The sequence below is a fragment of the Cygnus atratus genome, chromosome 1 (assembly GCF_013377495.2).
Source record: "Cygnus atratus isolate AKBS03 ecotype Queensland, Australia chromosome 1, CAtr_DNAZoo_HiC_assembly, whole genome shotgun sequence".
NCBI classification, from domain to species: domain Eukaryota; kingdom Metazoa; phylum Chordata; class Aves; order Anseriformes; family Anatidae; genus Cygnus; species Cygnus atratus.
In genome coordinates, this window is record NC_066362.1 from 60,260,630 (window position 1) to 60,283,162 (window position 22,533).

At 44.6% G+C, this 22,533-nt stretch overlaps 1 protein-coding gene across 8 annotated transcripts in view; it reads left to right on the forward strand.

Annotated features, from left to right (window-relative positions):
- The window catches only part of HIPK2 (homeodomain interacting protein kinase 2), a 135,885-nt gene extending 114,304 nt beyond the window's left edge, over nucleotides 1-21,581 (forward strand). For 7 of the 8 annotated variants that reach the window (XM_035561555.2, XM_035561472.2, XM_035561491.2 and 4 more), the window contains 3 exons: nucleotides 7,635-7,882; nucleotides 8,892-9,052; nucleotides 10,824-21,581. In XM_035561555.2, coding sequence (XP_035417448.1) covers nucleotides 7,635-7,882; nucleotides 8,892-9,052; nucleotides 10,824-11,291 — 877 coding nt within the window. In that variant the 3' untranslated portion in view covers nucleotides 11,292-21,581. Of the gene's footprint in view, nucleotides 1-7,634; nucleotides 7,944-8,891; nucleotides 9,053-10,823 lie in introns of those variants that run through there. The other variant, XM_035561587.1, reaches the window with a different exon arrangement.
- The last annotated feature ends 952 nt before the right edge of the window (nucleotides 21,582-22,533 follow it).

Here is a 22,533-nt window from a genome sequence, read left to right on the forward strand (position 1 = left end):
AGTATATTTCCAGAAAGGGTGGGGTAAAGGTCAGAGTGGAAATCAGGACTAGAATAGAGAGTCCCCTTTTCCAGGGCTTTTAAAGGAAAAGGAGGTCAATACAGAATTGTTGCTGAAAACTAAGGACTAAGGTTTTGAAGCTGGGCAGCAAGAAGGAGGCAGACATCTATCTCGAGGGTCATGGGAGCTATCTGCAGCTCCATGGTGCTGGTCCCAAGCTTTGAGAAATCATGTGCAAGTACTTAAACTTACTGTCTGGGTATCATCTTGAACCCAAAGTTGGATGGAAGGAAGGGCTGTGATCCCGTGGCCATTTCATCTAACAGTTGTCTCCTCTGCCTCACCCTGGCTGCCATCTGACCATCTTCTTCACTCAGCACCTCTCCAGGGAGACAGGCAGAACAAAGTTCTGGAAAATGTCTGGAAATCAAGTTGGGAGTTTGGTGTGTTTAAATGTTTGGGCAAGGTCTGCCGAGGGGTTAGGAAAGTAGTCCCAGGAGCCAGACTTACATAAATGAACTGGCTTTCATATAACTAAAGCATATTCAGGACACGTTCCTGCCTGGGATCAGATCCCTGGCTACTTTTTGTATCCATATGGCATATCTATACAGAGTGCCAGGACTACAGCATTCCTGGAAGGCCGAAGCTTAAGAGCTAGATTTAATTTCTAAGCAATGTAGAGACATTTTGCATGGACACGGGCTGCTCTAAGGCACTTTTTGGAACTCCAGAGTGAGTTAAATTGTCCGTGCAGATATAACCAGAGCTACTGGAGAAGTAGGGGTAGGGACACAGATGGAAAACAGTATGTCAGAATGGGAATTTTTGGTTAAAGTCTCAGGGAGAGCAAAATCGGCCTGCTCAGAGCCTTTTGACCTGGTAGATACAAGACCAGATTCTCAGAGTAAGAGTCTCGCTTTCAGTCACGGAAGCTGTATCAGCATTTAATGCCAATAAACTTTGCCCCTGCCAAAGATGAATTTGTTTGTTTGTTTTATTGAAAGCGCATCACATTTAGGAAAGTATCTCCTAGTTTTCTTACTCATGTATTTTTTGTCTCCAAGAAAAATAGGGGTGGCAGTGAGGTCTGTGCTTTGTCGTAATTGGTGCTGAAATGTTCAGGATCCACGACTGAGTCTAAAATGAAACTGTGCAGAATGTGTTGTCTTGCCCATATTTATGCAAATATTGGGCAGTGGCTATGGTGGGAGGGTGAAAAATAAGGAATAATTTGAAACATGCTGTGAGTGACAGCCTAATAATTTTAGACTAATAATCTTTTTCAAGATTAGAATAGAGAAACAATATGGCAGTGGATCAGTCACAGTTAACTTCCTGATTCCATCTTTTTGATACCAGTGGTGTCTTTGGATTAACTTCATTGAGGTTGGATCGGCTCCTGAATTGGCTACGCCACCTCCTTCACTTATTTCCTATGGGGTTACAAATTTCTCTTTGACCCATGAGACTAAAATGTTTGCTTTACTGATTGTTCGGTGAAGAGAGATTAAAGTTACTTGTGGTTGTGAGAAGTAGTAGATCCTTCAAAGATGCAAGAGTTCATAAGTCTCAGTTTGAAAAAGACTGGTGATACTGATAAAACATGATACTGCTGTAGCAGTTTGGATTTACTCAGACAGAAGAGCCTTTCAGTCTTAGCAGAGTAGCAAAGAGAGCTTTTCTAGTACAGGAGATGCAACTCTTTTATTGTCAAGAGAAAAATGTGAAGAATTCTGTGTGATACAGGCAGAACTTCCCTTTAGCTAATGAAAAACACAGATGTTCAAGTAGGATGTTTATGCAATACCAGCTGACAGAGCAGGCAGGCCAGCATTTCGCTCGTTCTTCGTTCACATGTATTTTGCCCTGAGGATGAGAGTAGTTTGGTGCAATCTTTTAAAAATCAGTTGTCATCTAAAATGTCCTGTTGGGTGAAGGTGCTGGGGAGGTGGCGTTGAGGTAGGCTCTGGAAGAGCTGCTCGATGGAGCCTTGTCAAAGGGGGCCATCTACTGGGCCCCGTCCCTGTGCTGGGGGTGAAATTACAGAGGAGGGACCTCAGAGACAATTCCACAGGAACCATCTTGAGGCATGGTCAGAGATTCAGGGTCAAACTCCTGATTAAACAGTCAATTTGTCAAAACCAAGACTTTTTACAGGATACACTGAGGTGTTTTTTTTTGTAATATCACACATGCAGTGTAATCTAGGGAGGGAAGCTTCAAAATTGCTTTGTTTCTGACTTTTTTTAAGGGGAATAAAATGTTAGGGGATTAACTAATTAGGGCTAAGACTTTTGTTTTCTGGTTTAATGGAATTTTTTCTTCTTTCAAACTAAGCAATAGGAAAAGTTTTGAAAAGGTCAAATAAAAAAGGAACACTTTGACTGAATGAAACCTTTTTTACCTGCTTTCCAACCCAAAGACACAGCAGAGCCTCTCACTTTTCTACTGTCTGCTCTGCCACTAGTATCATAAGTAACACTCCTCCAGCTTGGTTTCCCATTGCAGTAATCACTGTCTTCCTGGGCAAGAAAGAAAGAAAGACTGACCGTAGCTATCATGAAAACAGACTTGAGTACCTGCCTCCTTGCCCATCTTAATGGGCACAAAATTCTTGCAGGGTTGGGATTTTTTCCCTTTTCCTTAAGATGCTAAGCTATACAGTGAAGTCTCTGTGTGAGTTCCACGTATTTACCTTATTCATGTTATTTTGCAATGGCAGTAGAGCCTACTTCAGAGGGCATTCATTCCCCTTACACACACAAATTGCTAGCAGCCACAAACCAGGTGTTTTTGCCAACTAGCTGGTGTGTATGTGCGGGTCAAAATATGGTTTGTAATTCTCTGTTGACACCTAGCCTATTGTGGCTGTGTTATGCTGTGCATAATAATGGCCTGACTCTGCATAGCAATACGTTGACTAACCACAGTCATCTGGTAAAAAGATGAGTGCCTTCCATCTCCAGAAGACACACCAACATGCAGCTAATACTTAAAATAACAGAGATAGACAGTAGCTCTCTCAGCTAGCCTTCAGCAGCAGGACCTTTACAACCTGCTGAGCAATTCAGTATAATGACTTAAATAGCTACAGCACGTGCTGTGTAGCCTAATAAAGTGGCCTCAGTGTAGTACTTGATAAATACTTCTTACCGTCACATACTCACAGAGAAGGTAAGAGCAGATTAACAGGTCAGGACAGAGTTTGAGCTGTACAGAGAGGGGTATGTTCTCAGCACTGAGCAATGCGTGGCATAGGATTTCAATGTGAAGAGAGAGATTGCAGTGGCAGTGCGAGTTTTTGTTGGCTGACTCTATGCTTTCTTAGAATAGGTGAATTATTCTGAAGCAGCAAACTCAAAAGTTTCATCTTAACGAGTTTTCAGAGACCTGGAACAAAATTCTTGTGATGTGAAGTTAACATACTGTGGTGTACATGCCCACCGGTTCAGAGGCAGGGCTGGCGGACAGCTGCCTTCTTTCCCCAAACTTGAGGGCCATCTTGGTGACCTTGAGAGCTGGAAGCCCCTGTTGCCATAGCTTCAGCCACCCTGAAGGGTTTGCATCTCTGCAGGTAAACTGAACACTGAAGACTTGCCCCCACTAGACTCCATTTGTTCTTTCTGGGATTCTGGTGGAACTTGAGGTATTCAGGGAAGAAAGATCTTGTTCATGCAATGCTATCAATTACCAAGCTTTTTGGCTGAGCCTTCAGCAACTAGAAATCATCTCCTCTTGAGCTGCGCTGTTACAAGTGCTGTTGTCCCTTGTCCTTGTCTGTGGTTAGATGGCTTTGGTGTTTTTTAGCACCTAACTCAGCATCTTCTTTTCCTTAATTTCCTCTCAAGTTTCATTCTCAACATTTGCCTTTGGCACCTTTCCATTAACAGCATCCCGGATGCCTACCTTAGTTCCTTGCCCTGTGCCTTTGCACAAAGTATCTTCTGTTTCCTCCGTCAGGTTTTCCTTTGAAATCCTGCCTTGCTGTGGGGATAGGGACCCACATCCTTCTCTCCACTGTGTGCTCACGAGGGTGATATATGTTAGAGAGCTGTCTCTGAGAGCTGCTCCTGCATATTTGAGGCTGCTCTGTGCCTGCACATTGGATGGACGTGAATTGTTTTGTATCTGAGCTTGAGCACAAGCCCTTCAGGAACAAATAACAAGCTTACAAAGCAATGCTTATTTTTTCCAGCTGCTGAAAGGGAGGACACAGCTCCAGCCACTAAGGGTTAAGAAGCCTTCCTGACTTCCTGCTTTTCAGTCCGTGTAGATGGATTTGGTGCCACTTTGGTAATCTTTCCCTCCTCCTTCCTCTGGAGAATTAAAATACACCTACCCATGTAATGCAGGCAGGCACACGAGCTGACCAGGAACACACACTGGCTCCCAATGCTACTAAATCACGTATGCTGCTGCTACTGTGCTTGCAGGAGGGAAAGCAATTACCAGGGTTGGAGCGAGCTTAATAGGAAGGGGGCAAGACTTTAATAGTATTTTTCTGTGTAAGCACAAACATCCCCAAAAGCTGTTGCTGAGTTATAGGAATACAGTAAGCTTGCTGAGTAGGCAAGTGCTGTGTCAACAGGTAAAAGCCCTCAGCCCTGATAGTTTGTGAGCAGGGAAGGCAATACATCAGCCTGGACCCCACACAGATAACTCCTGCATTTCTGTATGGTGGGGAAAGCAGCTGAGTCTTCAGAGGGAGCTGGAAGGAGGGCAGGTGCTGGCTAGCAAGAAGGCTTTGAGAAGAGGGAACGCTAGCTCTTCTGGGCTGAATTTTCAAAAGCCCCCATTTCAGCTTAACGTGTGTCTTTAAGCCTGTGAATCAACTGATTTTCAGCGTGAGTTGGGCCTTTGATGCTTTTGAAATTCCCACCCTTAATCTCTCAGGCAGGCTGCGGTGCAGCAGGTACCTAACTCTTAAGCGTGTGAACAGTCCCAATTGACTTCTCTGCGTTCTCTAGCATTAACTGCAGTTGCTACCTTTTCTAAGGAAGAAAATCTGGCTGCTTTCAATGGGACTCCTCGTGCACTTGAAATGATGCAGCCTGCTAAATCAAAAGGCTAATCACTCGGGCCCTAATCCTCCAAATATTTACCTATGTGCTTTAGCTCCGTTACTGGGAATAGTCCAGCTGACTTCAGTGGAATGACACATATTAGTTGGGCTAACCACTTCTGTAGGGTCTGGCAGAACCATAGCTCAGGTCCTTCTCAGTTTCTCATCCACGAAATTGGTTTAATATCCTGCTAAGGTCCCTTTCTCTGGAAAGGTTTGGGTTTGGGGTCACTTACTTGTTTAACCAAACAGATTTACTTGATTTTCTTGCTGTGACCAAAGAGCTATAACATTTTGAAGGAGAAGACTCCTCATGGAGCCTGCTTTGGCAAACCTTAAGTCAAGTTGTTGAAAAATATGCCCAGTCTAAAACAATAAATAGCATAGATTTCACAAAGAAATATGCTTCCAGTTCTACAGCTCAACCTTTCCCATGTCAAGTATCAGCCAACAGCAAGTATTTCCAGTTGAGCAGCTCAGCCCCTTATGTAAGGAAGGGACTGTAAAAGAATAGCTAGACCTTATCAGTTGTCAGAAAACTCTTTAGTGACTTGATTTTTCTTTATAAAATGTAATAACTGTCAAAGGTAGAGAATATATATCTCTTCCCAACTGGCAGCCAAGGGTAGCTGCAAAGGGCAGGCAGTGTGGATACTCATAAATGTGTTATTAGAGGCATTTCTACTGAAGGGGAGAGGAATATTGATGCAATATTAGTCGTTTTTATTGGTTTAATATTCTTCTTCTGTAGCACCATATCCAAACTGCTGTATCCTTCTTCACATACAGTAGCTGTCCATCTAAGATACGCTGTTGCTGTTTTCATTCCTAACCCAGCTCCTCGTGGAATGCCAGAGTACGAGGACTTGTTGTTATACACCTTCCCCATCTGAAAGATCCCAGCCCCTGCAAGGATTTCTTTCAGTTTCCGGATGCTTGTTCCTCAAATTCCCCTCCTTCTCTGTCTCCCTGTTGCAAGTGTCAATACTTTTGGATAGCAGGGGCCTCTCTTGAGGTATTTTTCACAGTGCCTAGAATGTCAACGTGGTCTTGTACTGTCTTTGGGGTATGCCAGGCCCCTGTGATGATAGCCCAGGAAAAGTCGGTGATGGAAACTTTTTTGTGAATGCAGCACTCCAAGGCACTCTCTAATGGAAAAGACAGCTTTCAGATACAAGTCCTGGGAGTTAAGCAGTGAGTTGCAGCTTGTGAATGCTGTTGGAGAGGCTTTGGGATGGACAAGTTGAAGGGAACCCACCAGCACTCCTTTACCACTGTGAGAAACAAGGCAAAAAAGTCCTTGCAAAGAAACTGTTCTCAGTATCTGCTCAACCTTTCCCTGGATATGAAGCAATGCTGAGACTAGAGAACAAACAGCCATGTCACAGGCTAAGACCAGGTTCACCAGCTCTCTCCTGGACTGGACCTGCCAGAGTGAGAGAACAGAGATGAGACTCAGTGGGAAAAGGATCTCTGTCTCTCTAAAGTGTGCACTCAAAAAGTTAAGAGTTGGAATCCTTTTTCTCCGTGGCATTTCTGTTCCTGTTGGGGCTGTTTCCACCATTAAGCCTAATTACTTAGCTTTTTATGTGCTATCAATTTCTTTTCATCATTTTAAAAACTTGAGTTGCCATAACAACATAATGCAATCAGTGAAACATAGCAGCTATTTTCTGTAGTCAAGGTCTGTGCACTGTCAAGGATGTGAGCCATTTAAGCAAATCTTCACCATCCCCCTTCCTCCCTCCTCTTTTTGCTCTCTCTTTCTCTCCCTAAACAAGCTCGTAACAGGAAGGAGAAACCATCAGGAATAATTAGACACAATAGCAGAGCAAATCCCAGTCGTACTCATGCAGTCTAGTCTAATGAACTTCTAGCACTAATCTTGGAAGTGTTGATGTTACTTTTTAATCACTTTTTTGATGTCATAGATAGATTAGCTGCAGCAGGACCTTGATAATCTGCACAAGAGTCAAGAGATTCAATGCTTATTTGGAAAAAGAAAACAAAAAACTTCCGTATGGTGATACATAGCTCATTTTCTCTTCATTCATTCCTCAGTTTCAAATGCTTCTTGAGAATATATGCCCACTGCAGCAATATTAGTAAATAGAACAGAGTGTATTTTGTAGATTCCTGGGATTAAATCATGAAAATTCGTAACATCTATTATTAAATCATTGCTGGAAGGCTGGAAGAAACCGCCACATTTTTGTGTGGGTGGTGAGACTTGCAACAAAGCATAGTATAACTGCTGGGCCTCTACTGCACACATATATAAAAAGAAGTCTGAAAATAAATCTGGCAGTCTGGTTCAGTGCTATTCTAAGCGGTGTGAATGTAAGATCTATCCACAATGCCTTACTCACTCCTTGACCTCCACAACGTCTTTCCTGGAATAGCAATATGTGAGTTTTGAAGCCTCGGATTTGGCTTAAGCAGCCTCTGTCTAAGGACCGAGGGTTTGCTTTGCCTTTGCAGAGCTAGGCTGCCGTGGGCAGATTCTTCTGGTGGCTTCCCAGTCGATCGTTCCCCATTCACTCTTTCCATTCGTGTGCTTGTGTTTCAGCACCTTGTCCAAGCAGAGGAAGAATGTCATCAGCTGCGTCACCGTGCATGATTCCCCCTACTCCGATTCGTCCAGCAACAACAGTCCTTACGCCGTGCAGCATCGCGCAGGGCAGAATAACGGGAACACCTACGACACCAAAGGGGTTCCAGAGACTCACTGCAGTGGGAACCCCCGAACAATCATCGTGCCACCACTGAAAACCCAGGCCAGTGAGGTGTTGGTAGAGTGCGATAGCCTGGCACCAGGTAAATTGCACCTCTTCCGTCAAGAAAATTAGTAAGAAATAAATGATTTATCTTGGAAGAATCTCATTGTTCGGTTTCATTTTGTTTGTTTGTTTGTTTTGTTTTTCAAAGAAACCGTGCTCCTGCCCTTCTCTCAAGTGACACATCTGTTCTTGGGAGCCATATTGCATTATTTATGTGTCCTGGTACACTCAGGAGTCACGGGGGCAAGTGTTATTCCTAGTTACTTCTGTGCAAACCCAAGAGCAGAATGCAGCCTGTAGCTCAACATTTGACATGAAAGGCTCCCAAATGCAAGTGTGAACCTTTGCTTCCTTGCCTTTCCATAGGTTTACTTTAAAATGGGTAAGAGATTGAAAACACATGCATTTTCATCCAAACTTGTTGACGTTTCTGGGAAGAACATTTCCTCAGCATCTTCATTATGGACTGATGAGGTTTGCTCATCCAGAGCCTCTGCAATGTTAGATAGTACAATGTGTTGAAAAGGGGCTTATGTGGAAGTCTGGCCCAAAGCAATTGGCTTTGAGCTACTTGGCAGTCCTTTCTTTTGACACCATGCTGGTGAACACGAAGGCTCAGAGGGCGAGCTTCCCGCTAGCTCCTTCTCCCTCCCTTCCTACTCACCATGAGGTCAGCCAAGCCAGGGCTTTTATATGCTGTGCACACTATACTTTCCTTCCTCTCTTTGGGATTTGTACCTGCATCATACAGTTCTGCTGGCAGAACAGTTTCTCACACTTCTGAAGTATCTATAAAACCTCCTCTGGGCCCAGTTTGGGGTCCAGGTGTCAGGTCTGCTTGTCTGCCTCTAGGATAACAGGCTGGCCTGTGTATATGAAGCACTGCTGAGATATTCTCTTAAGTAAGAGAAACCATTTTCTTATCCTGCTTCTGTTGTGTATCTCCTCCCAAAAGCCACTCTGGAGGAGATGCAGTGAGGAAAAGGTAGGGTGAGCGATTAAAGAATGTGATATAAGCTACAAATGTGTTTCCTTTCCTGGCACAGTCACCACCAGTCACCACTCATCCTCCTACAAGTCCAAGTCCTCCAGCACCGTGACCTCCACCAGCGGTCACTCTTCAGGGAGCTCGTCTGGAGCCGTTGCCTATAGGCAGCAGCGACCAGGAGCACATTTCCAGCAGCAGCAGCCTCTTAATCTAAGCCAGGTAAGTCAACTGAGACAGATTTTGGTGGTGTGTCATCCAGCTGCAACCCACTGCTCTTCCAGCGTGGGCTGTACTGTTCTAGCCTAATGATAGTTGGGCCCCATTTGAGTTAGATCGACTTGTTTCAGCATCACTGCAGACCTTGATCTTCTAGCTCAGGCAGTAAAGGCAGCACAGATCCTGCCCCTGAGTGGGCTGGCAGTACTCTTACTGCGTGTTTTGGGGTCAGATGATCTAACAGTGTGAGTGGGAATAATGTAAGAGAGGAGGTGTTGTGGCTCAGACACAAAGGAGTGGGACAGGACCATGCAGGAAGGCCTGAATTCTCTGTAGCTGTAGGTAACCATGGGGGGAGTATCCTTCAGGTGAATGGAGTGCATCAGTCCAGCTGCAGGAGTCGGAGATAAGTCCCCGTCAGATGTGACAAAGCAAAATTGAGCCTCTGTGTGCATACGTGACCTCTTGTCATGTAATGAGTTTGATCCATTCCATGATAAATCTGGGCTGAGATCTGAGCAAAATACTGTTACCTGGCATCATGCAGTTCCCAAGATGTTTCATAGTCTGTGACCAAAACACCCAGGGGATTCCCTTCTTAAATAATGCCCTTTTCATGGGCTGCACCTGGAGCCTTTCTCTTCCCTGAGGTGAGGTGATGAGAGTGGGGAAGTTAGAGCAGTTACCACCATTTCCAGAGGAGACCATGTGGAGAGCACAGAGGACAGTGCCATTTTGCATCCAGAGCTGGATATAAGCAGAACTGGTTTAAGAGAAATACTCTGTAGGAGAAAAACACTCCCCCTCCTCAAAACTTAGTTGAAATTTAAAAATTTAAATACCTTGAAATAAAAGTGAGCGAAAATAGAGGAAATGGGTAAAATGCTGTTTCCAAGAGTGGGGGAGGAGTGTGGCTGCCATGTTTTAGACCACAATGACAGCACAGGGAGTGCTCAAAAGGATGAAAAGAATTGGAAAAATAGAAGGAAATAACATGGAGCATTGTACTTCCTGCCTGCTAATTCCTACTTTATTGGTTATTTAATGCTCTGACTACACCATAATTACAAATGACTGGGAAAGCTCCTTGACATTATTGTGCAATGCAAAAAAACAACTTAGAAAATCCCTGAAAAAGTACATTGTTCCTGTCCCACTGCAAGAAGTTGCCTGTGCTAAAGTAATTATAGTTGATTGCACGAGGCTACCAGGCACCTGCAAGATCTGATTGAGTTGAGGGTTTTATCTTTAAAAAATAAAGTAGTTATTCTACTTACTGCAGACATGATAACCTCAAAGACCCAAACTGAACAAAAATAAATTGCCTGTTCCAGGCATAGCTAAGTGACTTCATTCCCCTGAGCTATCAGTGCGCTATATTTCATCAGCAGAGAGCTCAGTAACAGAAGCTGGGCGTTGTGCAAGTGACTGGACTTGTGGAAGACGTTTTTAGGACCCGAGCATCCAAGGTTGGGTCTTCATAGTAGCTGCGTCAGCAGGTCGTTGCTCAAAGTGGGAGGCTCTGCTCTCCTTCTGGGGGCCATTTAGGTGAATGTATGAAGCTACAAGGTCTTGCTAGGCTTGGGAGGGACCCTTTGCCATCGCCTGTTTCCGAGGGAAGGTCGTGGTGATGCTGAGGGTTTCAGGAGGAGCACGAGGGACTTTCCTGAGGCCAACCTGGTTTCATAGGGAGGTTCCCAGGCACGGCTGAGGAGGTAAAGAGCCTTCGTCTCTTGTCTTGTAACCACTTATCACTATTGCTGTCTTTATCCAGGCCCAGCAGCACATCACGACCGATCGCACAGGGAGTCACCGGAGACAGCAAGCCTACATCACTCCAACGATAGCTCAGGCCCCGTACTCTTTCCCGCACAATAGTCCCAGCCATGGTACAGTTCATCCTCACTTGGCCGCGGCTGCCGCTGCTCACCTGCCCACCCAACCCCACCTCTACACATACACCGCCCCTGCCGCCCTGGGCTCCACGGGCACCGTCGCGCACCTGGTGGCCTCCCAAGGGTCTGCGCGGCACGCCGTGCAGCACACCACCTACCCCGCCAGCATCGTCCACCAGGTCCCTGTCAGCATGGGCCCGCGGGTTCTGCCCTCGCCCACCATCCACCCGAGTCAGTACCAGGCTCAGTTTGCCCATCAGACCTATATCAGTGCTTCTCCAGCCTCCACAGTCTACACTGGATACCCACTGAGCCCCACCAAGGTCAACCAGTACCCTTACATCTAAACACTGGAATAAGGAGCGAGAGACACACCCGCAACGGGGGAGTGAGGCGGCTGCTTTTGTACTGAAGAACATGACAAACTAACAATGCAATGGGAGGCTCACGTGAAACTTGAACGAAGGAGACTTTCAGGAAGAAACAAGAAAGAGGAAAGAAGGGGGAGAACCAATTCTACAATTTTTATTTAAAAAAAAAATAAAGAAAATGGAAAAAAAGAACAGAAAAAAATAAAACCACAAAAAAACAACCATTCTACACCAAACTAGAGAGAGAGAGAGAAGCAGAAGGACCCTCCAGCGGGTCCTGTGTTTTGAAGAACTTCACCAATAGACTTTTAAAGGTTATTTTCATCCAATAGTGAGCTACATTTAGAAATTTGTTGTCCAGAACACCTAAAATGAAATCCATTAGGTTTTTAATCCAATAGGTATATGAATTAGGGATTTATCCAGCATTTCAAAGGGTTTATGCCCCATCCTTGCTGTGGTCTCTGTATCCCAAAGCACACGTGGGGCTTTGGGATTTTTCTGGAAATAGAAAGTGGGTAAGGGAGGAGGAGGGAGGAGGAGGAAATGTTGTCCCAGTGCTCTAAATTCTGATTAGCACTGATCTGCTTAAACATAACAGGGCAAAACAGGCCACGCAGCACTGGTTGAGATCAGAAGCAATGGGGTTGTTTTTCCCTTTCCTCAAACACACTGGATAAATCCCTGAGAAATGCTATTCCTAAATGAGATCTCTAATAATGTATGTCGGATTTCAGTTTCAATTTATTTTGTTTTATTTGGAGTTTTTCCTTTTAATCCCTAGCCGTTTTAGTATAGGAGGAGACATTTTAGCTGCCCCTGGTAGAATGTAGCACTATACAGGTCATACACCCTTTTTACTATTTTGTGTTGAACTTCAACGATACCAATAGACTATTCCTCAATGTGATTGCACAAAGAAAAGTGATATAACATAGGCATGTAACAAATGTGATTGTCCAGGTATGTATGTGTGTGTGTGCGTGTGTGTGTATGCAGATGCTGCCTTCTCTCTGTGGTGTGTTCCTCGGCACAGCCATTACAACTGTCACAGTCTTAGTTTTACATCATTCCCTCGTAGTGCCTTACCGAACTACAGACGCGGTTTAAGGGTTTACTTCCACTGGTACTCCTAGAAACTGACTGAGGCTAGTCGGAATTTAATCTCAGCTCTTTTTCTTTTCAGGTTGTTATTGCTGATTTTCTTCTTCTGGTGATGGTGGTGTTATTTTTTTTTTTCCCCACGTTGTCAATCTTAGCTCACTTGGCAAGGTGTTGGGGAGGCTTGTAGGGGTTAGAAATGTGTATATCTGGGTGTTTTCTCTAGCACTGGATGGGCTGGAAGTGACCAGGTTGGTTGTGAGACCCAGCATGACTCCCAAAGGGTCTGAAGGTGTGTTTGTGGATTGGTCTGTTTCTTTCCTGTTGAAGTAACAGCTTTCCTCCTCAGAAACTGAATTCTCATGTTGCTGCTTGCCGACGTTCTCGGTGGAGTAGGAGGACGGAGTCCTCCCAAGTAGTCAGGTTGTCTCAGTTGTACATCTGAAAGGGGAACAAAACTTTAGCCCATGGGAGGGGGAAACACTAGCCATTGCCATCATCTCTCACTACATCTGTCGGTGGGAGGGAGTTGGGAAAGGGCTAAAAGCAGTCCCAAAGCAAGCATGGGAAAATCCAGTTGAGAGTCAAACTCAGGTTTCTTAAATGAAAGACAGTATTGCAAGACATTGGGCCTTACCCACTCCAACACGGTTGTGGCAGTATGAGTTTCCCTTCCTCCTCTCACACCTATTCTGTGAAAGATTTCCTGCAGTGGTGTAGCGCCCCTTGACTGGGGGAGCATGTTGGTACTGTGGGTCCTCCACACCGAGGAGCACTACGTGGTCTTGTTTTCTGAAGGTTTCTGAAGAGAGCCTTCCCTACAGTTGGGTTTGGTTAGGAGGGAAGTTTTGCTAGTAACAGCAGTTGCACTGCTGCATCAATATTTAGAAGTGTCTCTAGAGCACCCATGTAAATGGTCAGGCTTGGGAGAAAGAAGAAAGTTTGACAGAAAGTTTCCATGAAGTCTACATGGCTGCTCAGCTCCACTCCACGATTCCCTGTAACTAGAGCATGAAGTATTTAAGTGTTTCACAAGATGCTGGAAAATAGCAGGTTCGTTGACAGAGTGGCGAGGGATGGGTTCCCTGGGTGGTGATAAGGAAGGAGGTTCTCTCAAGTAGGAAAAGATGACAAAAAGACAAGCACAAATACATTTTCTTGTGGTGAGCACTTGGCTAGCCTGGAAGAGAAAGGGATCCTGCTATGTCAGATTCAACAAGATGGTTCAACAAGACTGTTGTCTTCTGGCAAACCACCAAATAACCTCCTGGTTGCCAGCTCTGATTCCTGGGCTATCCTTGCACAGTTTTCTTTTCCTGCCTGTCCTTCATTCCAGCTCAATATACTGTAGATGAAGATGTGATCTCCCAGCAGTCTGTGCACCTTACCCCTCCCTTTGGAAATAAAACACTTCCCCTCTCATCTGGGGCAGGAAAATAATTCCCCATTCTCACTGTAAAATTCTGGTGCATTCCTCTCCTGTCCCACCAGTTCAGGAATGAGAGCGTCATGCTGCTTGTGTCATGAAAAGGAAAGATAATGTTATTTTATTGTATGATTGTTATGATTATGATTATTATTTTATTATTATTATATTTTACTCTGGGTTTTAATTGCACACGCATTCCTTAATCTTTTTTTTTTCTCTTAGTATTGTTGTTGTTGTTATTAATTTTATTTCTCTTCATCAGTGGCATCAGAAGGGTTGCTGTGTTTGTGAACACTGCAGAAGGAAGGGGAAACAAGGTTGTCCTAAGAATGAGAACCTAGGAGGAGTGGGGTGGCTATGGGAGACAGTCTTGAGGGACAGTGTTCCTCTATGTCCCATCTGCATTTCAGAGTAAGTCCAGAAACATTCACTCAGAGGCCAAAACCAAACACCAGCTAACAATCTATCTGTCAGGATCTATCAGGAGAGTAGGATTAAAGGCAGATGAGGACCTTGGGGCCTTAGGATCTGGCTCACTATCACTTTGATAGGACATTTATTTGAGATCAAGCCCTATTTGTGCTCCAGGCCATGATTATTTGGCCTTTTTGACTAATCCAAGGCCACACGATGTTGTAAGGGTTGGGTTTTCCTGAAAGAGAAAGCAGATACGTGGTTCTCCAGAAACAGGGCTAGCGGAGGAACTGCAGTAGAAGAGTGCACGTGGTTCTCAGTCCTGTCACGGATGGGATAAACAGTGCTGGTGCACACAGCAGGCATTAGCTAGGTAAAACACAGCAGCAGAAAGAGCAGGTTCCTCACCTGTTCTTCCACTCTCACTGAAGATTAGTCAGGTGTCCACAGGGCCAGGATGCTTGGTTTGCCTTTTTTTTTTTTTTTTTTTGTCCCTGATGTAGATTTTCCTTTCTTTTATAATTATTTGTTGTGAAAATTAATTAAGCTATTCTAGTCTCTAGAATGTAGGTATTTATGTTTTCGATTTGCATCACCTGCTCTGTTAGAATGGGGGGAAGCAGTGGCTGAATTGAAACTCCATAAAAAAATGATAGGACTTAGCAGAGACTTAATCATGCACTTGAGTGCTTTACTGAAGAATAGACTTAAACCCTTCAAGTTAATTACTTGTTTATATGCTTCTCTGGCCTAGGACTGTTGAAGCATGGAAGGCTGTAATCTCAATCACAAATGTGTTTTAGTTATATTAATTGTGTTTTCCCTGTGTACCCATCTGACCTGCTCTCCCACGCAGGCTTGAATCTGATTTCGGGGGCGTTTGGCAGCAGAGCTGGTAGAGCGGCACATGCTGGCAGTGAGGAGCAATGCGTTGCGTGTTGGAGGAGGTGGCCTTTCACGTTGTCCATGCTGGAGTCGCTGACCTGCCAGCTGGAGGTGGCCAGATGATCACGGTGATGGGAAACTGGTGGCAAGGGATGAGCAGCGTGGCTGTTGAATTGCTGTGGTATTGCGACACCGAGTGTGGGCTGTGTTTTCTGGTGGGTACGGGGGAACTGAGCAACACCTCCTCCCTCACACCTGTACAAAGGCATGGTATGGGAAAGTGTGGTGCTGGTAGTCACAGGGGAAACCTGATCAGATTAGCAGAGGAAGCAAAAGTTTTGCATGCTGTCGGTGCCACATAGATAATAACAGCCAGCTTGTTTTGCTTGCAAAGTCCTTTGGGGAGGAAAGAGGATTGACGTGTTTGGGTTGGGTTGGTGCTCTTTGAGTATGTGGAGTAAACTGTGTGGAAACTTGAGAGAGGAGGCGAATGTTTAGATACTGGAAGTGTTTTGGGTGGCTTGTGGCTGGCATGGCAAGAAGGCAGTCCCTTTCGCCATCATCTCATCTTGCTTCCTTCTCATGTGGGAAGCAGAAAGAAGCACGGACATTGCCTCTCCTTAGGGGTGGATCGTCAGACTACTGCTGTGAAACCAGACTGTAGAAGGGAGTGGAGAAAACAGTTGACATGATCAGAATGGAAGACCTGAATGGAAGCACTTCCCACTACAGACTGGAACAAATCCAGTAATTTGAGAGAGCACAAGCAATTGCATTGTCCTCAGCAGTTGTACCTGCTTGCACCCAACAAATCGGGCCTTGTCAGATCTCTTTCTCTCTCTTTGTTCTGTGGTTTTGTCATAATACCTGAAAACATTCCAAGGAAGGGACACTTCTATCTGACATTTTTCCTTTTTTATATTTTCAAGGGATTATGTCTTGCAATTTGGTTTGAAGGAAATTCCATCTGCAAACTTGAAGGGCGATAAACCCAGCTTTTTCTTTAACCAAAGAAACTTTATTTTTTAAAAGAGAGAGAAAGAGACCCCCACCCACTACAGAAATTAAACCAAGCCACAAGTCACGGCTGCCAGACAGCAGTGATAAACTGTGGAATTGCCTCTTTTGTCTTTTTTTTTTTTTCTCTCTCAAGTTTCTATCATTGTCTCAAGTAGCTAGCTTGATGAGCAGAGAAACTCACACTAAATATTGCTGCTATCCTAAACTTTAGGGGATGTCAAAAACGTTATTCTTCTCTCATTACTGTTCACCTTGATTAAGATGCATCAGTGGCAACAATGCGATGTTGAACTTGTGAGCTGTGTGGTCGGGATAAGCTTCTGGGTGTTCTGCATGCTTCTGTAGCACCTCCTTCTCGGGATTTGGGATGCTGGTTTTGTTCCGAGCGTCAGACCCCAAAGAGTACTGCAGCATCAGGCCTTTGTGCGGCTGGGCGAGGGTGTTGGACTTACCGGTGTGCTCTTCCATGGCTTGGCAATCAGCCCATCGGAGAGGTCTAACAGTTTCGGGATAGCTGTACGCAAAGTCCACATAACTGATCTTTGCTCAGGGTGGGCAACGCAGACAGGAAAAGTGTGGGACGGGAAGGCTTTCCCCCTTCCTGCTGACGTAGCCCTGCCTGTCCCACAGGAACGTCAAAGCAGTTGGTCCCCAATCCTGGACACCTACCCCCATCACCCCCCTGGTCCCCGAACCTCCCTGGCTCTCCTGTGAGGAGAGCCCATGCCTAAAGCACGTGCTGGCCCCCACTGGCCTCTCGCGGCCTGTTGCTCATCCCCTGCATGTGGGGAGGAGGAGGTGGGGGTCTCCACTGCGGGGATCCCCACACCTACCCCGGCAGCGCCTGGAGCTGGTGCGTTGGTCCTGTGGCATGGCGGTGCTGGGGCAGCTGGCGGGAGCATGGCACCAGCCTCTCCTGGTGGGTCCCCGTCCCACAGGTGGCACCACTATCCACCGGGGCAGTGTGAGGTGAGAGCCACCAGCCAGGGCTCTGTGACAGAGGTGGCTTTTCCCCGAGTGTCTGGGGATGACCCCGGCAGTCTGTTAAAAGCTGCTGGCACGTGTGACAGCCTGCAGGACAGGCAGGGCAGGCCACTGCGGGCGGCCGGGCTAGGCCCTGCAGGCACCAGGCTCCGTGGGTTACAGGCCATGCGTTACAGCGCTGGCATGCGTCAGGAGTGGGGCTCGAATGGCTAACGAGCTCGGTTCCTCAGAGGTCTCATGAAGCATGCTAGGAGGGTTGGCTTTCTGCATTTCTAGTTTGAAACTCCTGTTTCTCATTTACGGGTTAGCTTTGTCCTTCCAGTTTTAGCAGTGCTGCTATAACAGACTATTCATGTGTGTTTGAGGATAACGTTTTTGTTTTTAATCTTTTGCTTATCATAGTTAATCTAAGAAAGGCAATACTAAAGGTATATTTTTTTCCAAAAATGATATTTTTTACTGCACTGATAAATATTGTGACATCTCTGTTCTTAACTCTTTCGCTGTGAGGGGAACCGTGTGCAGACTCACACAAACCTTGTAAATACTTGCGTGTACTTCTGACAGCCAGGGATTTTTTTTTTTTATTATTTTTTTTCTTTCTTTAAAACAAGGTTTCCTCTTTGAAACAGAAAGCAATGGGGCAACAATGCTCAGAGCAAAAGCAAAGCTTATCCCATTTTCAGAACATAGCCAAGGAGTTTTTGCAGTGCTGGCATAGAATTAATATTTAATGCCAATGTGTTTTGATATATATTTTTTTTTCCAGCAAATTGTTTGGAAAGGAATAAGACAGAAAAGCTTTGGTCTGGAATTCTGATCAGAAATGTTATTTGTCTCTTTTATGGCACCTCTGATTTTTGTTTTTCCTTTCTTTTCCAAAACTGGCTTGCTGCAGGCTTGCTGGCCTGGGCTCTAGGTCAGTCGGCGGCTGCGCCAGGTGCCTGGTGCTCAGGGACCGCCGACTCCTTTGGAAGCAAACCCGCCGCCGGTCAGGATTCTGGATCCTGACGGCGACAGAGGGTATGCCAGCAGACTTAGGGGTATCCTCGGGTTTTTTACAGAAGGATTTAGATACACTTATATTACGCAAACTGTGACCTAATGGCAATAATTACCTCAAATGTGGGCATTCATCCTGGTTTTAGCCTTTCTGAAAACATGTAGCCAGCTTGAACTTTGATTCAAAGACTCTAAACTCTGTATGGGCGGAATAGCGATAAATGCCCACCCTGGTCATTGTTGCTTGAGTGAATTCTGAAGACAGTGAATCTTTAAAGAGAAAAAAGTTAAACCAAGGAATAGATTACTCTTTTATGTATTTTAATCAATTGTGATGTTAAATGCACATGTAAGTATATATGTTTATAGCTACTGTAAAATGCTTTGGCCTTCTAGAAGATATTTAATGAGTCACATTTTAAACCAATATGAACTGAATAATAGACCGTGGCTACTTAAACAGTTTTCTGGCTACATTTTATAGTTATTACAGTGTTTTATAGTTTACATTTAAACTGGTACTTTTTAAGGGAAATCTTGTGTTTGTAAGTGACACCTTCAAAAACTCAATACAGCTGCCTCTTTTTAATTTTGCCCTTTACAAATGGAAAAGTACAAGTGTGTCTTTAATATGTATATTCTGTTCTGAGATATAACATAGTGTTGGAAAGTCAGTCCAGAGATCAAGTAATCCACTGTATTCCAAAGTCTGGTTGAAAAACACTCCACCCACTTTGTGGATTTAGCACCTCTAGTCCAACAGATAAGCTATTTGTTTGTGTGCTCGTTTAATACCATACTTTATCAAACTCCTTGGGTTGAAGCAGGGAGCGCAGTACTTCCAAATTCACTGTTCTGTGTAGGATCCTCATCTGGATGAAGATACCCATGTAAGAGAATGAAGGATATTCAAAGGAAGGATTGTATTGTACTTTTGATAAATCTTTAGCCAAATGATTAATTCCTGAGTTTAGTGATTGCCTGTTTTATTTTGGTTTTGTGCGTGTGTGTGTGTGTGTATGTGTGGTGTATGACAGCCACTCAGAGGCAATGCTGTAATTTGGCTTTCGTCTGTTCACCCCGTTATTACAAACGGTGCTTACCACCGCAGAAACTTTTTGAACCAGTAAACTAAATACAAAGTTCATTGACCATCTCGTTGTCAACTTTGTTTTCTTAGCCAGCGTCAGTTCCCATCAGTGCTGTCTCCCTGCTGCTGTTACGGTGTACTTTGCATTTGGGTATGTCACACTACCCCCTCCCCAGTCTCGCCTAGCTGTCTAGCTTGCTCTTTTGTGTTCTGTCACTTGAGTAACCAATGAACATGGTATAAATGTCTGCTGGGCAAAATGGTACTGCTAGGTCATGGAAGCACAGGAACTGGCATTTAAAAACATAAATCTGTGTCTGTCTGAAGAACCGAGCTTCTGTGGAGGAGCCTGGGTGCCCCAGGGGGGCCCCTTACATTTCTGCCCCATGCCTGAGGCACTGGTCCCAGCGACCCCGGGGTCAGCGGTGTTGCAGAGGAGCATTGGAGATGCTCGTGGTGCCACTGGCTGCTGATACAATCCCCCAGTGCAGCCTGGGGCTGCTGTGCCCACCCCGTAACCCACGGAACCAAAGCGACAACGCATCGCGCGGCAGCCCACAAGCAGCACTGGGGCTGGCGGGGATCATCCCCCCTTTCTCAATCATCGCCTTTTGCTGCCCTCAGCACTTGCACGACCTTTTGTTCTTAAGGGGGGGGGTCAGACCCACAAACACCAGCACACTCAAGCGAAGGAGACAGTCCTTTTGAATTCTTTGGCTTGCAACTTGTCAGGCGAGAAGGGGTTTTGGCCACTGGCAACGCACATCCCATAGAATCCGAATGGTTACGTATAGCACCGCTGCCCTCGGAAAGGAAATAACAGGCTTCTGCCATGCTTCCATGTCACATGGTTACATACGACACTTCTGGCTCCCCTTCTCCCCCACCTTTATTCCTTCTGTGTTCGATTTTGTGTTTTATTTAATTTTATTTTTGCTCTGTATTCTTTTCAAAATGAAACTTCCATGGATATCCCAGGGCACAACCATTTCAGGTGTAAAAAGGATCTCCTCATCCCCTGTTTCACCAACCAAGAAACCAAGGCTTTTTGGGTACCGATTCTACTTGGGCAGAATCAGAATGTAGCCTGTATCTTTCATACCAAACCAAATTTCTGAAAGGAGCGGAAGTGTAATTAATAGCTTTATTAAAGGAGTGTGAGAGAGAGAGAGAGTAAGAGAGGGAGCGAGATGGCGAGAAGAAAGAGGGGCATCTAGGAAGTTGACAAGGCTAGACTTCGGGTAGTTAAAAATGAACCAAGAGGTGAAACATTATTTACAAACAGTAAAATCCTTTTAAAATCAGGAAGGGGGAAGTGGAGGGAGCATTTTATACCTTTCGACTGCCCACAAGCCCAGCGCACCCTGGATGGAAAGTGGAAGTTAACGTACACTGAACCAAAATTCTTGAGGGGGAGAGATGGGAGGAAAAGCTGTGAAATGCTATCACCACTGCAAGGGAAAAGATGCCCCTGCCCCAGCTCTGGATCTCGAATGGTTCTTTCTCTACAGCATCATCTCAGCCCAGATACCCCATGAAAGCCCTGAGCCGTTGTGTTCCTTCACTGTACGGTTTCTGTAATAAGAGTGTTAATCCATGTTAATCTTTGTGAAAATTATTGTGTGCAACAGTATTTTCTTGTGTACTGCTTTTTTTTTCCTATGTGAATTGTCCCTTTTTTTCTTCTTTTCTTTTCTTTTTCCTTTTTTTTTTTTTCTTTTGGAAAATATGTCTTTCTTCTTTTAAAAAAAACAAAAAACAACAAAAAAAACTGATGTGTTGTAGACCTCTATGTAACCTATTCCTTAGTCTCATATTATAGGTATGTTATAAGAATGGATATTTTACTTGGCTTTAGAATGTTTTACAAGAAAATTAATTCTTAACCAATCAAGTTCTTGCTACTAAAAAAAAAAAATGCTTGTGTTTTTCATCATGACGTTGTGTGCTTCTAATTAATAATCATTTTCGTTGTAGAAAAATGGAGTGAATTTATATTAGTCTTGGAAACTAATAATAGCATTGTAAATTTATGAGATGATTTTAACAGAAAATACATTATAGAAGAATATAGTTATTTTAATTGTAATATTACTAACTGTAGGGTGAGAAAGGAGGTCCCGTTGTGGTGAACTATGTTATAGCTTGTTATTCACGGTTTCTTTTTGATCATTTTTTCGGTCTCTGAGGTGAAACGAGTTATTAATCAGAATTTGTAAACTCACATATGCATATTGTATATGTGTAGAAATGTAATCACACTTTGTCTTGGAATTACATTAAACTGTTTTAAGTCACTGCAAAGTTTGTGTGTCTGTATGTCTTATCGCTAGTTAAAGTTTGGTCTGAATGTTTGGTTAGTTTTCAGTTACTTTTATTTAATCTCCCAAGTCTATTTGGAAAACATCGCTAACAGTATCATTAATAATAAGTAAATAGTTTTCCCTTTGAGGTGGAATTTTTACATGTGTGAGACTAGCGGTTTGTTCTTATTGCAAAAGAGTGTGTTTATGGTCAGATATTCATTTGGAGCTTCACCGAAGCACAGCAGGGTTGCAACTTACACATCCATTTGGAGCTCCCTGGCATGCTGACAGAGGTGCAGGCACCAGCTGCAAATATTAGCCTGGTTTTTCTTTGCATTATGCCTGAGCCCCTGTTTCATTTGTTCCCTTTCATCTCTTTGCCAAGCCCCAGCTGACCTTTGAGAAGTTTACTCAGACACCAAAACGCTTCAACAGCCACACGCTGCCACCAGCAGTGCCTGCCCTTTGGGCAGTGCCCCATTTGCACTGATAAACTCACTCAGGCGGGATGCCTGTGGAAGATCCCTCAGTGCCACCCTGCAGGAGATGAGTGGGCCCTCACCTACTCCCTGTGCCAGAGGGAGAGCAAGACCTCCTCCTTTTTGTTGCTGACGTTGTCCAGCACAGGGACTTGTGTGTGAACTGCCAAGTCTCTTGGCATGCAGGATTCAGCTTCTTAATTTGCCCTCTGCCTTCCCATGGGTGGCCAGTGAGATTCACAGTGGTTTATACTGGGTTGCCCGCTATATGAAACATCAGATAAGCGTTGCTTTGGATTTCTAGGCAGATGCTGAAACCTTTGGTAACAAGAGGACACAAGACCTAGCTGCCTTAAACTGGCTTAGACCCCAATTCAGCAAAAGCAATTAAAGCTGTACTGCCGGTGCCTATTTAACAAGCCACTTAAGTTTGTGTTTAATTTAAAATTGTGTATCCTAATAAACGTCAAGCTTTTAATCATATACTAGCAGGTAATTGCATGGGTAG